This window comes from Bipolaris sorokiniana (genome assembly GCF_000338995.1).
Source record: "Bipolaris sorokiniana ND90Pr unplaced genomic scaffold COCSAscaffold_2, whole genome shotgun sequence".
NCBI classification, from domain to species: domain Eukaryota; kingdom Fungi; phylum Ascomycota; class Dothideomycetes; order Pleosporales; family Pleosporaceae; genus Bipolaris; species Bipolaris sorokiniana.
Genome location: NW_006911896.1, coordinates 1,402,006 through 1,417,758, shown reverse-complemented (window position 1 = coordinate 1,417,758; position 15,753 = coordinate 1,402,006). Strand labels below are relative to the sequence as shown.

General features: G+C 50.0%; 7 protein-coding genes across 7 annotated transcripts; 3 read left to right on the top strand and 4 right to left on the bottom strand.

Moving 5' to 3' along the window:
* Positions 1 to 172: 172 nt before the first annotated feature.
* On the bottom strand, positions 173 to 685 carry COCSADRAFT_22817 (uncharacterized protein; the record flags this gene model as incomplete). Its single annotated transcript, XM_007697181.1, has 2 exons — positions 173 to 457; positions 650 to 685. 2 exons carry the CDS (start codon positions 683 to 685, stop codon positions 173 to 175), a joined length of 321 nt encoding a protein of 106 aa, XP_007695371.1.
* A 444-nt stretch (positions 686 to 1,129) lies between these two features.
* Positions 1,130 to 2,213, top strand: COCSADRAFT_33298 (uncharacterized protein). The gene has a single exon (XM_007697316.1). The coding sequence runs from the start codon at positions 1,183 to 1,185 to the stop codon at positions 2,059 to 2,061; it is 879 nt and encodes a 292-aa protein (XP_007695506.1). The 5' UTR covers positions 1,130 to 1,182; the 3' UTR covers positions 2,062 to 2,213.
* A 60-nt stretch (positions 2,214 to 2,273) lies between these two features.
* Positions 2,274 to 6,387, bottom strand: COCSADRAFT_108806 (uncharacterized protein). Its single transcript, XM_007697802.1, has 6 exons — positions 5,670 to 6,387; positions 5,183 to 5,448; positions 4,563 to 5,132; positions 4,338 to 4,509; positions 3,928 to 4,290; positions 2,274 to 3,871 (listed from the first exon to the last, which is right to left on the bottom strand). Exons 1-6 carry the CDS (start codon positions 6,277 to 6,279, stop codon positions 2,709 to 2,711), a joined length of 3,144 nt encoding a protein of 1,047 aa, XP_007695992.1. The 5' UTR covers positions 6,280 to 6,387; the 3' UTR covers positions 2,274 to 2,708.
* Positions 6,388 to 7,163: 776 nt separating this feature from the next.
* Positions 7,164 to 9,851, top strand: COCSADRAFT_167611 (uncharacterized protein; the record flags this gene model as incomplete). The annotated part of the gene is made up of 7 exons (XM_007697801.1): positions 7,164 to 7,213; positions 7,298 to 7,439; positions 7,491 to 7,577; positions 7,640 to 7,810; positions 7,864 to 8,004; positions 8,069 to 8,192; positions 8,791 to 9,851. 7 exons carry the CDS (start codon positions 7,164 to 7,166, stop codon positions 9,849 to 9,851), a joined length of 1,776 nt encoding a protein of 591 aa, XP_007695991.1.
* An 80-nt stretch (positions 9,852 to 9,931) lies between these two features.
* Positions 9,932 to 11,329, bottom strand: COCSADRAFT_272050 (uncharacterized protein). The gene has a single exon (XM_007697800.1). The coding sequence runs from the start codon at positions 11,275 to 11,277 to the stop codon at positions 10,012 to 10,014; it is 1,266 nt and encodes a 421-aa protein (XP_007695990.1). The 5' UTR covers positions 11,278 to 11,329; the 3' UTR covers positions 9,932 to 10,011.
* Positions 11,330 to 11,524: 195 nt separating this feature from the next.
* Positions 11,525 to 13,218, bottom strand: COCSADRAFT_134024 (uncharacterized protein; the record flags this gene model as incomplete). The annotated part of the gene is made up of 2 exons (XM_007697799.1): positions 11,525 to 12,437; positions 12,480 to 13,218. 2 exons carry the CDS (start codon positions 13,216 to 13,218, stop codon positions 11,605 to 11,607), a joined length of 1,572 nt encoding a protein of 523 aa, XP_007695989.1. The 3' UTR covers positions 11,525 to 11,604.
* An 890-nt stretch (positions 13,219 to 14,108) lies between these two features.
* COCSADRAFT_33292 (uncharacterized protein) lies at positions 14,109 to 15,442 on the top strand. The gene is made up of 4 exons (XM_007697315.1): positions 14,109 to 14,643; positions 14,740 to 14,983; positions 15,036 to 15,191; positions 15,244 to 15,442. Exons 1-4 carry the CDS (start codon positions 14,215 to 14,217, stop codon positions 15,354 to 15,356), a joined length of 942 nt encoding a protein of 313 aa, XP_007695505.1. The 5' UTR covers positions 14,109 to 14,214; the 3' UTR covers positions 15,357 to 15,442.
* The last annotated feature ends 311 nt before the right edge of the window (positions 15,443 to 15,753 follow it).

The window sequence follows — 15,753 nt, the reverse complement described above, 5'->3', positions numbered from 1 at the left end:
TGGCCGCATTTTATTGTGGCTTTTCCAGCTACATGTGCATCCGTCACACAACCCACTGCCACGGTTCACTCTCCCGCGATTGACAATCCCAAGATATGACCAAACCCCGTGTACGATTTGGGGGTAAGCATGTATTGTGATTCAATGTGCATGGATCTCTCGGCCTTGCCGCCTAGATCTGGCCTCGTTCGCCATCCTCTCCCCGGACCAAGGGCCATGCATGGTACAGCATAACCTTTGCGGCCTTCAAGGAAACAGAACGAGAGGGGTGCAACCATGGGCCAGAGCGCAATACGGGATCAGCCAATGAAATGGTAAAGAATCCATGTCCGCAGGTAAGCAAGTATGTATAGAGGCGCAGGTTGACGACTCGCCCGCGCTCGTACAGTGGTTTAGCATAGACCGGTTTGGCAGGGGTGTCAACCATGCGCGAGCCCGCGAACGCATAGCCACCATGCTGGGCTCCACACCAGAAGACATGTTAGAGCCGAGGTGCCTCGACTGGATCACCGCCGGGATTATTCCAAAATTGCTTCCATCTCAATAAGGCTGGGATGGTCGTCTCAAGGCAAAAGCTGGCGGCCGCGACCGAAGCCACCGCTCCATACAAGTAAGTACTAGATGGAGCCTCATGGCCACAAACACTCACCCTCTCGCCAATATAAAGTATCTTGTAGCGCTCCATTTCTCAGCTCCCTTTCAATCCCACCCCACCGTCACTATCCTATCCATCTTGCATCCTCTTCGACCCGACGTACTCGTCTAGCGGCACTGACCTCATCTCCCATCAGGTCGTTTCGTCATTGATCTTATTTGCTCACCATAATCTGCCCTCGGACCCTGAGACCCTGTCCATTCTTCTTTCTTCCCCTCTCGCGTTTTTGGTATTTTATAAAAAAAATAATCCCGACCACCTGCCAATAGAGCTGCGAAATTCCATCTCTGCAGCAAGCAGCTCGGTAAGTCGCGACCTTGCATGCTCTTAAAAACACCCTGAGTCCTCTTTCTATCTTTCTGTCTCTCTCCCAACTCCCACTCCCTTGAACTCAAACACACAACCCCCCATCCCTATTCTCTACTATCTACAACAAAAAAACCGACCAACCAAAACCAACGCAATCCAGAACCCCCCAAACCGAGCCCGACCTCTTTTCAGCTGTTCCTGCAGTAGTAGCGCTCGCCATGGCAAGCCTACCCGGCTTTACCACCAACTTCCCCGCGGGATACCCAACGTTCCAAGCACGCGGCGGTGGAACCTTTGCGCGCTACAGCGGTGGCGGCAGCTCGTCGTCGGGAGCAGCAGAGTCGCCGCATGCGCATGCATCAGCAGCAGGAGGAGGACCACCACCCCAGCCGGCCGCAGAACCGCACTTTGACATTTTCGAATGGCACCCCGCCTACCAGAGCTGCCAGCGCTACTTCCTCGACCACGCCCAGCACGACAATGGCGTCCAGGCCGTCTGCGCCCTCATCAACATCTCCCTGCCGTTCCAATGGTCTCAGAACCCGCTCTTGAGCTCCTCGGGCCCGCTACCGCACGCCTCGGGGCCCGCCGCTTACAACATGGGCTGGCCGCGCCAAGGCCCAGTCTCTTCGTCGCGCATGCCCGGCGGTATGGGTGGTGTTGGTGTAGGAAGTAGCAGTGGGAGTGGAGGTGGCCACCACGCACAGCCGCCGCCGCCAGCATGGGTCTCGCTAGTGCCCTTTATCCGGCGCCTGGTCGTCACAGGCATGGACAGCGCAGGCATCATGCATGGCTTCTTCGGCGAGGACTGGCGCAAGGGCGTCGGCCCCATGCACGAGTGCGAGCGTCGCAACTACCTCTTCACCGCAAAGAGCGTCGGCTGGGCCAAAGTAAAGTGCCAGTACGACATGTCACCCCACGAATCCGTCCCGTTTCTCAAGCCGCTCCAGGAAGTTCAGCTTGCAGAGATTGAGGGCGCGGAGAAGACGTGGAGTCAGTGGCTGGCCATGGAGGATTGGATGGTTGGCCCGCGGGCCCCAGATGCGGGTGATGGCGATCAGCATCTGGAGGATGCGCCGTCGCATCATGAGTCGTGATTACTGATACATAAGACCCTTTTTCTTTACGTATAGAGTTTTAAGGTGTGTTCTGGGGTACTTCTTTTTCTCTCTCTCTCCATCTGGTTGCTCATTTCATGTCATTTTCCACTTGGCCGTTATTGTCCGTCAAGCGTTCAGAAATCTTATTTTTTACCTCCCCGCAAACTTTGTCTGGCGCAAAAAGGAATGCAGAGGCGGAGTTGGTGTAAGGGGTGGCGAGGGAATGGTCTGATGCTTTACGCATTAGCCCTCTTTTGAAATCATCTGCCTTGCTGGTTCTTCCGCGGCAGTAAGTAGTCATGCTCATATTTCGGTTTAGACTCGCAGCTGTATACACTTGTATTCCCTGTTTTTTTCTCTTCAAGTCTTGTCTTGCTTTTGCCGCTGCTTCTGTCCAATACCATGTTGATATTAGTCTCGCGTCTTGTTTGGATATGTATGTCCTGGCTTGTTTCCAGTCTGCATGGCAAAAGTTAGAGTGGTGGTCGGCTGACCAAGTAGCTGAACATATATCCGAATCACACAAGTCACTACTTGGATGAGGAATACGTTTACTCCGTATTCAAACAGAGTCTGACTAACCAACATATATCCCAACCCCCTCTATCAATACTTTACATCATGCTAGAGTATCCAACCATCATCTACATGTTGTCGAAATCAAGTCCCCAGTCATCATCACCTCCTCCGCCTCCACCCATGTCCATATTCATATCCATATCTATGCCCATACCTCCCATATCACCCAGGTCCAAGTCCGGCAAGTTACCCAGATCCGTGCTCATATCGCCAGTTCCTGCATCGCCATTGCCCATACCGATACCCGACAGGTCCAGCCCCTCAGTGCTGGCCAGCTCGTCCATGCTGCGCTGGAGAGCCTTGTTATCCATGTTGGAAATATCCTCAACCATACTCGCGGCTGCAGCGTCGTCCATGGCGCGGTTCAGGTGCTCGGAAATGGATTGCGACTGCATATCTGTGATATTGACGCTTGGTATGTTGATTGGAGGTGCTTGGAGTCCGCTCTCCGCCAGCGATGTAAAGTGTGCTTCGACGCGCCGGTGTAAACGCACTATTGTCTCTGCGGTCAAGGGATCGGTAGCGACTAGGCTGGCTGCATTGTCGAAATCCTGCTTCAGCATCTCTCGTAGGTTCATACGTGTTCGTTGCGGTGTGGGCGCTGGTACCGTGCTTCCAACCCAGTCTACTGAGATGGGGCTATCCTCAACAGTTGGCGCGCAGACAATGGATACCCCAACATCAAGTGCTGCTGCTCCGTTACCACTGTCAGTTTGCGTCTTCAACTCGTCTACAATAGCCCGTAATGTCCGGGCCGCGCCCAACATCTTCAGCGAAGCGTAAAGCTGACGGTGTGTGTAGCTTGGCGGATTTGGTTGCATCGAGGCCGTTGAAGCCCATTGTGAGAGCTGTTGCACAGTGTGTCGCAGTGAAGTATTCAATGTACTATTGGGTGCATTTGTCCATTGATCCAGCTCCTTCATTGTGGCAAACACGGTGCGTTCATAGTGTGTGTGAACTTTGATAGCCTGCAAAAAGGAGTCGAGGTTGTTGCGATTCGGTTCTCGTCGCTGTAGTGTACGAAAACACTTCTCCAGGCGGCTTGACACCATTGCTATGATGGTGGAGTGCATAGCTTGTGCATCTCCGGATGATGGTGCAGAGAGTAAAATCGCGTTGAAAATGCGTGTGATTGCGTCTAGGTCGTTGTGGGTCTGTAGCAAGGCATAGGAAGCCATCCAGGTCAACCCTCCGATTAGCGACGGCATGAGGAATGTTTCACCCAGGTCTAAATGTTCGTTAGTATTTCTACATACAAAAATGGCGGAATTGGTGTGTACTTACATTCTAAACCACCTTTGACGGTTTCAAAAGACAAAACGCCTAGGGAGCAAGCCGCTACTGTCTGATGGAAAAGGGTTGGTACGATCAAGTAAAAGTCTTGCGGCCGACATGACGCGAATACTTCATTACTCAAGCCTTCCTTGTCCGAGTCGTAGAGACCTTTGAGCCAGCTTCCAAGATGTCCACCCTGCTCTTCAGTCAACTCATCTGGCGGGATGCTGTGATGTCCATGCTGCAATAGCTTTGCGATGAATGTATCGTGAGCAATGCCGATGTCATGGCATACCAGATCATAGCGGTATACAAAAGCCATGATGAGAACAAGTATAGCGCCAAACTCGTCGTATACGGGTTGGTATTCGCCTGTTCTGTTTAGAGACCGCACACATCGTTTTCAACTGACATCTTACCTTGATCGCTATCATAATGCCAGTCTTCGAGAAATTGACACAACGGTCGTAGTATGCTCGCAGGCGAGGTGAACTGTAGCATCACATCCATTGCTTGGGGTTTCTTGAAGATCAAACAGCAAAGCTGTTTTAGATACATGGTCGTTTGTGTATCGCAAAGATGTGAAATGAACTATGACCAAATTAGTATGTTATTTTGTAGTTGAAAAAAGGATCGGATCATACGTCTGCAATAGCTGCAACAATGGCACCAGCGTTTCCATCAAGATTCTCGAGTTCATCGATGTATACGCTGACTTTATCGAAATTTAATTTGCACTGGTTGAACAATTCCTTCCTCTCGTATCTCTTTGCGGGTGGTCCTTGCATAGGTGCCTCCCCTAGAAGGCGCTCTACAGTACCCGCTGGGAGGAGACCGTGGAGCACACAGGCATTGAGATAATCCTGCCTGACATCTGAAAGAGAGTTGTTGCTTCCCATGATATCGTCGAAGCCTTGCGAGAAAGACGGGAAAGCGTTTGGATCCACATGGCTCAGCGCCTGGGTAATACACATCTCAACTGTCATTGGAAATATCGAGCCGGAAATCTGCGTCAGAAGAGTAGGAATCTTGTTGATCAAAAAAGACTTGAGATAGAACAAGGTTTGAGTGGGTTCATTGCGGTACATGGCGTTGGCGAGAATGTCAAAGGCAGCTGTGATTAGTTCTGTTGCCATGTTCTGAGGTTCTAGCTTGTAACGCGTATGTAAGTGGCTAATGATAACAAAGTCATCAGTTAGTGGTCGTGCAACAAGCTTGTGACTGTTAGTGGTGAGTGGACAAGGTCAGCAACGTGATGACTTACTAATGAATTCAGAAATACGTAGAGACCAGCTCGCGTATTCGCTTGTGGCAGCTCCATTACTGCATCAAGCTGAAGCGCAGCAACTTCAAGGCCAGCGCTCTCGTTTCCCTCGCCATTGACGTTTGGAAGCTTTTCGTACAAGTCGTGTTGTTTTTGCGAGATCTCTAATCTATTTGCTAGCGACAGAGATGTCTGAGATCCCACCGAGTTGTTTGAGAGAAATGGGATAAACGATGAGAGAGATTTCGTGAGTTCCTTGCGCACCTCTAATCAATTGTGAGTAACACTCTTTGGTCTCATAATGGGGTGAAATCGCATAGTCACTGCTCTGAAACAGGGGGGTTTATCAACAGCAGCAACTACAGACAGCGGTAGTGAATACCAGGCCCTCTTATTCGGCTCACTAATACGAATTTTTCCAGAACTGTGTGCAACTGATTTACGCCTTTCGTGAAGGTGTTGGAGTCTGTGAGCAAGGAAAGCTTACCTTTAGCTTTTGGGTGATTCAGTATTCGGAGGATTTTTGAATTCTCGATTACCCCAACCACTAGCATAGCGAGACCCTCTCGCACATTGATGGACTGCTGTTGTGGCTGTTGTATGCCAGCCATGGCCTGAATCATGGTATCGCTGGTATGCGAGGTGACCATTGCCTGCATCCATCGTGCTACAACAGCTAGGGTGTGCACACCCTCAACATTGTTGACGGGACGTTCCTCTGCAGCAAAGACCTTGTGCAAACGATGAAAAATGAGTTCTTCCAATTCTGGCGGGTTGCTCCATTGCGCATCTTTTGAGGATTTCTCTTCTGTCTTGACTGGTAGTCGGACTTTAGAATACAGAAGCGCGACAATCAAAACGTCCGAGGCGTCAAGCTTCTTCAGCGATAAGAGTTGCTCGAGGTAAATTACAATGCGTGGGTCGATATTGCTGTTATCTGCGACGCGTGGGCGAAGCAGCAGAGCGGCGAGTTTCCGGCCTGGCAGTGGAGACTTGGCGTGTAGCTGCGCGACTGCGGCAGCGAAAACATCAGAATGGACGCGGCGCTCTAAACAACGATGCAAAAGGACTGTCCATTCCTTGACCATAGAATCCATACCTAAGGGATAAAAAAATGTTGACTCCAAATGTGGGATTGGTAGGAGAAGGAAAGGGAGAAGAGAAGCGTGCTGCACTGAGAATGAAGATGGTCGGACGTGATGAATGGCCGAAAGTTCTTGGCAGGCACGAGCACCAGTGGTGCAAATACTTTGTGGTCGCCCAACCCAACTTTGGTTCAGCGCAGCGCACGCAAATAGTTTTTGTTGCGTAGTATTCGAGTGGTATATTCCGCCCTTTTCAATGTGGGTATTTTAGATATATTAGTTCAGGGCGGAAAGTAGTATAAGAAGATGTGAGTGTGCGGGCAGGAGAAACGGCTGAGAATTGAAGGCGCAGTCAAATTCACAGATTGCAAACGCTCGAGGCAGGCGTGCGCAGTCTTGTCGAATAAGTCTTCCTGAAGCCAGTCGGTTTGTTTTAAGTTGTCAATCCTGTATCTACGCACCTGACTTTAGCCACGATGTTAGAGTCCTTGAGTTGCCTAGCTACCATTATTTCGATGGCCACAATATAAGCTCGTAAATCGGGATGTCGGGACATGTCAGCTCATTATGAATGGGTATACTGATGCTGTATGAACTTGGTGTATAGGGACTGATGATTGGATTAGTCCATGAGTGAATGGTGTGATGAAGCGGGCCGAGGTAGAGGTACTGATTCGAACAAGTAGTTATTAGTAGTACGACTGAGGCGGGGTGCTTTTGCCATATGCACATAGCTCGGGAAGCACTTGCCCCACACCTACACACATACTTGTTGTGGGCTTGCTTCGACCTTGGCCTTCCTATCGTAACCTGACATTGTCAAGTTTTCCTCGAGACAATCAATTCATTTGCCGTATTTCAAAATAAGGACCAAGATCGCCAATCAGCAGCAAAACATGCCGTACGACCTCAGAAGTCGAAACGTCCTTGTTACCGGCGGATCAGCGTGAGTGACGAGGAGTGATAGTTTGATAGCAAATGGCTATATCGGGCTTGGTTGTTTGAAAAATTATTGCTAACAATTTCCCAGTGGTCTGGGAGAACTGGTCTGCAAGGCTTTTGCCAATGAAGGCGCCAACATTGCCATTAACTATTTCAACCGCCTCGAGCCTGCCCAGAAGGTACAGCAAGCATGTGAAAAGCTGGGAGTCAAAGCTGTAGTCATCAAAGCGGTATGGTTTGCCCTACGTTTGGAAGTGTAGGAATGGGACTAAGGATCAAAGGACATGACGTCGACGTCGGATGCGAGACGAGTAGTTCAGGAGACGATCAAGCAGCTAGGCGGCCTTGATCTGATCATTTCAAACGCGGTACGCATGCTATTATGCAATGATGTATTGCATCGACAGAATGCTAGCTGATGGAAATTCAGGGATGGACACGCTTTGCTGCGTGGGAGGATCTCGACTCCATGTCGGAAGAGGAGTGGGACAAGTGCTGGAATGCAAACGTCAAAGTGCCCAAGGCGTTACTCTCCGAGGCAAGAGCCACATTTGACGCCAACTCTGACGGCGGGCACATGATTACGACTGGGAGTATTGCTGTATGTCGCCTCCGTACTTGACTGGTTGGTAGACGGGGACTAACTCATGACAGGCTATCGGCCAGGGAGGGAGCAGTATGCCTTATGCCGTCACAAAAGCAGCGCAATTGCAGTTAGTCAAGTGCCTCGCTGTGACTGTTGGTCCCACGATACGCGTCAACACGGTTCTTCCTGGCTTGCTGCTAACTGAATGGGTACGAAGCACACATCTCTCGTCGCACAACGGCCGCCCACTGTCCAATGCTGACCAATCCTTAGGGACTCAAGTACTCGGAAGAGCGCATCAAAACACTCAAGGCGACAGCAGCCCTGAGGCATGAAACGTTCATGGACGACTGCGTAGCTGCGTTTGTGATGCTGGCAAAGAATACCAGCATGACGGGTATGCGGATTCAGGTTGATGCTGGGCTCAACATACAAGGTGCATGATGGCTTTGTAGTCGATTCGGAGCTGTATGTACATATGCATGTGTATCAATTGAATACGTTGAATACATTGAATACATATGTACATATGTGGGTATGTCATGTGACACGAGTCATGGTAGTAGCAGCATTGGTGGGGTGTGCGGGAAAGCAGGACCTCGGCCATGGGAGGGGCCCGTCGACCCCACGGTAATGCCACTGGGGGCGTAGTACTAAGTAAGCCGGGCGGCCGGGTCCACGTCAATTCCCCGCGTCAGGAGCTCCCCATGTCTGCGAATCTTACATGGTCTCTCAGTCATGATTCCAGAACTACCGTAGCCGCTTGTTTCGCCATGTCTCGCCCTCTCTCGCCCGTCGTCAACGCATGCCCGCGTCTGTCGCGACGCTGCATGCAATGCGGCCAGCCCGTCAACCGCTGCCCGCCTGCCCCACGACGCTGGATGAGCGGCGTGCGAGATGCACCAATCAAGCGACCAAAGACGGCCATCTTCTTTCCTGGTACCCTCCCATCGTCATGTTCCATCCTCGCGGCACAGCCTACTGACTGAAGCCAGGTCAGGGAGTCCAGCGCGTGGGCATGTGCACGCCATGGCTAGAAGCCTTTCCCGGAACCGCGAAACCCATTCTCGAGGAAATCGATGACACGCTCCAGCTTCCTCTCACAAAAGTCATAGAATCCGGCACTAATGCTGAGCTCACCAAGACCGAGAATGCGCAGCCAGCCATCATGGCCACGTCGATTCTGATCCTGCGCATATTGGAAAAGGAGTTTGGTTTCAAGACGGACGAGCGTGTCGACATCACCCTTGGCCATTCTCTGGGAGAGTTTGCTGCACTCGTCGCCGGCGGCTACCTCACCTTTGGCGATGCACTGAAGATGGTGCGGAGGCGAGCAGAGGTCATGGCAGAATGCAGCCAAGAGGCCGTGGCAGAAGAAGGCGGCGAGTTCGGCATGGTGGCTTTGGTCTGTGAATCGGAAGAGCACATGCAATCTCTCATTCAAGGCATACACGAGTTCCTTGCACTTGGCTCAAAGGCAGATTCCCACGACTCTCTTCCTGCCGTTCAGCAAGTCGCCATCGCCAACCTCAATTCCAAGAACCAGATTGTACTTAGTGGGAGCATTGCCCGCATAAACACGCTGCTGACCAATCTCCGCCAATTTGGTGGCCACGATCCACGCCATGTCCGCCTCAAGTCTGACGCCCCTTTTCACAGCCTTCTCATGAAGCCCGCCCAAGAGACCATGAAGCAGATCCTGTACAGGGAGACCAAAAACGGGCGTGATATAGTAACATGGCCTGGTATATTGCCGTGCATATCCAATGTCTCTGGTAAACCATTCACCGACAAGGATCAACTCAAGGACCTACTCGCGCGTAGCTGTGTCGAAACAGTGCAATGGTGGAAGAGCATAAAGTATCTACATGAAGAAGAGAAGATCATGCGCTATGTGGGTATTGGGCCGGGCAAAGTCGGTAGGAATCTGGTAGGCAAAGAAGTGGGAATGAAGGGGTCCGTCAAGGGAGGGGGTGTTTGGGGCATCACTAGCCCCAAAGAAATGGAAGAGGTTATGCAGGCCCTGGATGAGACGGAGAATGCGGAGGCAGAGTGAGATGTTCTGGATAAAACTCGCCTGTTTCCTTTTCTTTTTCCTGTTTTGCATGCGAAGGACATTATACCCCAAACACAGCTTAGTTCTTTTGCCTCGCATGTTTCAACCCCATTTTAAATAATACAGGAAAGACAATTGTAGATAGATATGCTTTTATGTGTCACCTATCCCCCTCACACCACTCCTCCTTCCAAATCCAAAAGTAGCCCCCAAAACTATCAAACTCGTCAAGCTCATCCGACTGGTCTCCCCACGTCCCCACAATACCAAACGGCGTCATACAACCCATCCACGGCCACGTGTACCCGCTCACTAGATACCGCTTCACCAACTCCACCTGCCCATTCTTCTTGACGCGGCCCTGTAGCGAGAATTCCCCATGAGAATCTACACCCCTCGTCTCCCGATCAATCACAGCAGCCACATCCGACGCACCCTCGGGCACCCGCGCCACGATATTGATATCGCTCATAGGCGGATCGAACGAGCGCACATGCACTGAGTCCCTTTGCTCAGAGTAATACCCCGTCCATTTTCCCGCGAGGAACATCGGCCTCACCATTTTCTCCACATGGCATTCAGCAAACGAGGGACTGGTAGTAGCATCTTGCGGGAACATGGGTGGGATCCGCATTAGCGATGCAAACCCTATGCTTGATACGGAGGGGAGTTGGCGCCGCAACTGCTCGGGGAAGAGCTGGTACACGGCTAGTTCTAGTAGGAAAGTAGGGAGAAGCGCGGTGGCTTCGTCGAGGCGGAAGGATTTGTTAAACCTGCCGTATCTGCGGACGCGGTTGCGGAGGTAGGTGATTGAATCTGCATGAGGGGAGATGGACCTGCCGGGGTTTGCCTCGAAGTACTTGTCCAGTGGTTTTTTGACTTGTTTTTCCACGTTGACGCAGTATCGGAGTTGGTGGAGCAACGTGCGGGTAATCATGAAGCTTGCAGTGATGAGGTCGTTTTCCGGGGCTTTGTGGGTGACGAGGTCGTTGTACATTATGACAAAGGGTTCGGGTTTTAGGGAGGTTGCGGCGGAATGTTCCAAGGCTATCATGTGGGGGAGCCAATCGAGAACGTCGTATCTCCTTGTGTTCTTTGGGACTTTGAAGATCCACGCGTCAGACTTTTTGGTGGAGGATTTGATACATTTTTCGGCTGCGAAGGCTAGGCGGATTGTCTCGGATAGCGACGCTGATGTTAGAATGGGATCGTCGTCTTTGAATCGTATAAAGGAATCTTGAATTCCCCATTTGGAGAGAGAAGAGTAGTTCAGATCGCGTTTTGCTATTTGCTGGAAGACTAGACGGTCGTTACATGCTTTGCGTAGCTGGTGGTTGACACTTAGTAAATTGAGGGCTGAGGAGCAGGGTAGTGAAGAAGCAATCTGCTGCAAGAGCTCGGTGGGAAGAGAAAGTAATCCGGGCATTTTATAGGCTGAAAGGGAGTGGATGCTTATCTCGAGTAGTACAGGGGGTGACGAGGTTTAGCTAAGTATCATGCCACCAGTTCAATGGTGGGATGCTGGCTCACGTGACGATAACGATAAGAACGTCACAAACTGAGAGTCTCGTTCGGACAAATGAGAGTGCTTGCTTCGCTGTTAGCTCTCAAAAATATGAAGATAACTCTTGGAAGCTCCTGTTATCATTCTTCGAGGATACGATCTGATGTTTCCTTGTTCTACAACCCACATCGCTTGGGCTCAGCTCAGCGATTCTGGAATCTAACTCGACCCCTGAGATCTCCTACCGGTCTACTGGCATTCGAAGGAAGTCGCCTCGTCCGGATTACCACTAACATATACCAAATGTTTCGGCCACAAACAGAGGTTTGCCTTTCGTCCTTCTGATGTCTCCGCCGCAAGCGTTTCCGGAGCCACGCCATTCTCCACCCATTCAATGAGCGCCTTTAACCCTTCCCCAGGATACCATCCGAGTCCACCACCACAGTGATTTATACCCGGCGCCTCAAAGAACCGATAGTAATCACTCGCATTTGAGTCGCGCTCATGTACCTCCTTGACGTAATGTGTCGTGGTATCAGGTGAAACATACTGGTCAGCAAGCCCCTGCCAATTGATCAGTTTTCCACCTGCTTTGCGGAAGCTGTCGAGATTCCTATCCGAGGTTCCTATTATGGAGTCGTAAAGGTTGAAGGATTGATGGAAGAGTTCCTCGAAGTAGGTCCTGTTAATTTGTGTGGTATCGAATTCGTGATCAAGAGTAAGGAAGTCTCTGATCCAGAGTTCGGGTAAGAAGAATGGGACACCAACACACGTGCCATTTTCACATGTCGTATTAGCAAGGCCGCTGAAGGGAGCGCCGATGTTGTCTGGGTACCAAACGAAGTCGCCTTCGGATGTGGTTGCACCCTGCCAGATAAAACGCGCTACTGTAGCTACGGTTTCTGTGATTATTGTGCTCTTGTTTGATGATGGGCAAATGTATTCCTTTCCTATGACAGTCGCTGGGTCAAAAGAACACTCTTTGGGAAGAGATATGATTCCATCTTCGAGGCCGTCGAGATTGTCGCAGGATTGGATGGCAGCTGCATTAATGGCCTCCAGCTCACATGGGGTAGGGAAACCTTACAAACATCAGCAAGGACATCCTAATATTTCGATGGGACACATACCATTCTCATTCATGACCACCTGTGGCCAAAAAAGCTGCAGCATCAACTGACTCCAATAGATAGCTGGCGCAGCCGCGAGAATACCATCATATTGATCCGGATATCTCTGCGCCATCATGTGTCCTTGTCTTCCACCAGTGGAGCAGCCATTCCAGTAACTGTAACTTGGTGCTTTACCATAGTACTTTTCGGTGACAGCTTTCCCAAGCGTCGCAGCATCATTCAATGTAATTGAAGAGAAGTCTTGTAACAGGATCCAGTTGATGTTTCCAGGACTCACGAGCGACCACTCGGTATCTCCACCAGTGTGTCCACCGTCGGTTGCGACAACAGCATAGCCCTCACTGGCTGCCCAAGGAAGCGTGGTATTAGTGTCTGGTCCTGTGGACCACCCGCTACCTCCTGCACCGAGAAATCGTCCAGTCCACTTTTCAGGAGTGGGTAGCCATACTGAAGTGTTGATGGTATCGTTGTATCCAGGGTGGGTGTAGGTGATAGTTACTTCGCAGGCGTTCAGATCTGTCACATTGACCGAGTAATGATTCGCTTCTGCAGGAGCTTCGAACGAAAGACCGGCATGCAGTTGTGTGGCAATGTTGAGGATCTTGCCATTTAAGAGATTCACGCCTTGGAAAGTAGATGCTTCACAGTTTGCTTCGCTGATAGCCGACTGAATAAAGAGAGCCAGTACAGCCAGTAGTGAAGCGGGGTGTCTCCTGCGTGCAAAGGCCATTGCTGAAGAGCGACTGAAGTATCCTAAAATTGGCGATTGAAACTGAGTACAGATTCTCTAGCTTACTTATACTATAATTCATCTGCAAAGTACAACTGACTGGGATATGCCAATCAAGCACCGATCCGACTTTGTTGAATTGCAAGTAGTACCAACGTTTAAAGAGCTGGAAACCTTACATTTTAGATATTTCCTGAGAAAGCTATCCATGCTTCGGTATCCAGGTAGGTGTCGCGCTAAAGTGGAGTCTTTTTGCACTACCGAGAAGGCTTGCCGTCTTGGAAGCAGCATCATGCTTACTCAACCCGTATGTGGACAGGCCAACTCGTTTCGCAACCTATCAGAGGCGCTTTGGCGGAATATGAGGCTTTTCAGTAACAGTTGAGTAATCGCCTCTCTTCATGCTGGAATCTTTTTGTGTGGTATTCCTTGGTGTTGTATAGTTAATGAAACCCACTGGGTGCTCAGATAGGGTCACTGCATTCCTTCTACTTTATCCTCCATCTTTTAGAGAAAATCTCCGTGTCGTCACTTGTGGCTCAGTATGACCACAACGGCATTGAATTATCGGTTTAAGTCGCACGTCTGTATTTCATAATCGAGGAAATTCAAAGCGACAAGTACCATAACTTGATCTTCTTTGGGGGTTGTGAACAAAGCACGTATGTTCTTTGCGCCAAGTCTGTTTACTTCAGTTTCCATATTTTTCGCCAACAACAGGAGATCTTCTGTACTGACGCGATCAAAGGTACTGCGCTATCCTAAGAAAATGCAAGAGTGTATCAAAGCCGGCAATGATAGATGTCTGTTCCTTACCCCACACCATCATGTGGGGCTGCAATTACCCCAAGACTACCCCCGCTCACATCCGACACATATGTTCGTCGGAAGAGTACCGTCCCACAATTTGGAATTCAAATAACAGTAATTCAGATAGCAATTCCTATTTACAATAACGTACACATATAGTATCTTCACTACAAACCAAACCCAACCATGGACCCCGCAGAATTCGGCATCAGTACACTCCCTCTGCAACATGTCCCCTACGGACCCATTCTCCCCGAAGCCCTTCAAGGCTCCAACTCCGGAAAAATAGCCCTCATAACAGGCGCAGGCCAGGGCATTGGCGCAGCCATTTCGGAATCCCTAGCAAAATCTGGCGCCAGCGTCGCCCTCCTGGACATCAACATCGACAAGCTAGATCAAACCAAGAGGACATGTTTATCCTTTGGCGTCAAGGTAGAAGCATTCGGATGCGATGTGCGGGATCAGGAGCGGTTGACAGAAGTGCTGGCCCAGGTAACGAAGCAGTTGGGGCCGATTGATGTGCTGGTGAATAATGCGGGGATATTTGATCAACGACCGTTTATCATGAGTACGTTTGAGGATTTCTGGAAGCAGATTGAGGTTAATTTCAAAGCTGTAAGTTTCACTTGTTTCTTTTCCCTTTTTTTGTTCTTACCATCTATTTGGATAAGAGGGAAACAAGAAGACTTAGACTAATTGGAATACTACTAGCCTTTGATGCTCATTCACGCCGCTCTACCGCAAATGCGCGACCGTGGACGCGGCTGCATCATCAACATCGCATCGCGATCTGGAACCGTGGATGTACCCATGACACTTGGATACGTGACTTCCAAAGCAGCGCTCATCCGCGCAACACATACGCTGCAGAAAGAGATGGAGCTGGAAAAATTGGATCCTGCAATTCACATCTATGCGCTTCATCCAGGTGGTGTGCGAGGCAACATGGGTGGAGGTAAGTTGACATGCTTCCGTCTCAAGGCTTTCAGGATGTTAACATAACGAAGCTGGTGTTGCAGAGGATGTGAAGAAAAAGTATGATAAGAATGTTACAGATGAAGAGTTTTTCAAGCATCTTTTCAAGGATGACTCGTCGCTTTGCGGCCAGACATGTGCGTGGCTAGCAAGTGGCCAAGGAAAGGAACTACGGGGTCTGTTTTTGGGTGATTATTCCTACCTTTTCGCTTTCAAAGTGTAAAGGCTGACTTTGTCTAGATTGCCGACAGGACGTTTCGAAGTTACTGAGCGTTGGACGCCAGACGTTGATGAAAGAGAAGCGGAATACATTGACGGTGAATTTTGTCGATGGTTATTGTAACGAACCGTAGAGGTTGGAACATATGGCATATGTCGTGAAATCAGTTTTTGATACTGAGACATGGAAAAACAAAGAGACAATGTGAAACGAATGCAATCTCTGCTTTCTGCCAAAGTTTCTCGTTACACCTCGCTCACCTATTCATCAGCGACAATAACAGCACTGAAGCGGCTATTTTTTTTAGCACCATCCTAGATCAATGCATGAAATCAACTACGTCATCTCAAGAGAAAGTACCGAGCTGCTGCAGCGTAACGGCCGGCAGTTAAGATTAAGCCGACAAAGCTTTTTACAAGTAAGCATTGGTATCAGCTATGCTGGGGTACATCATTCAGCGCACAGACTATCAGGAGAAGCTTTCCCGCACGAATATATCATGTTCACTCTGCAATACTGGAAAGAGGCAA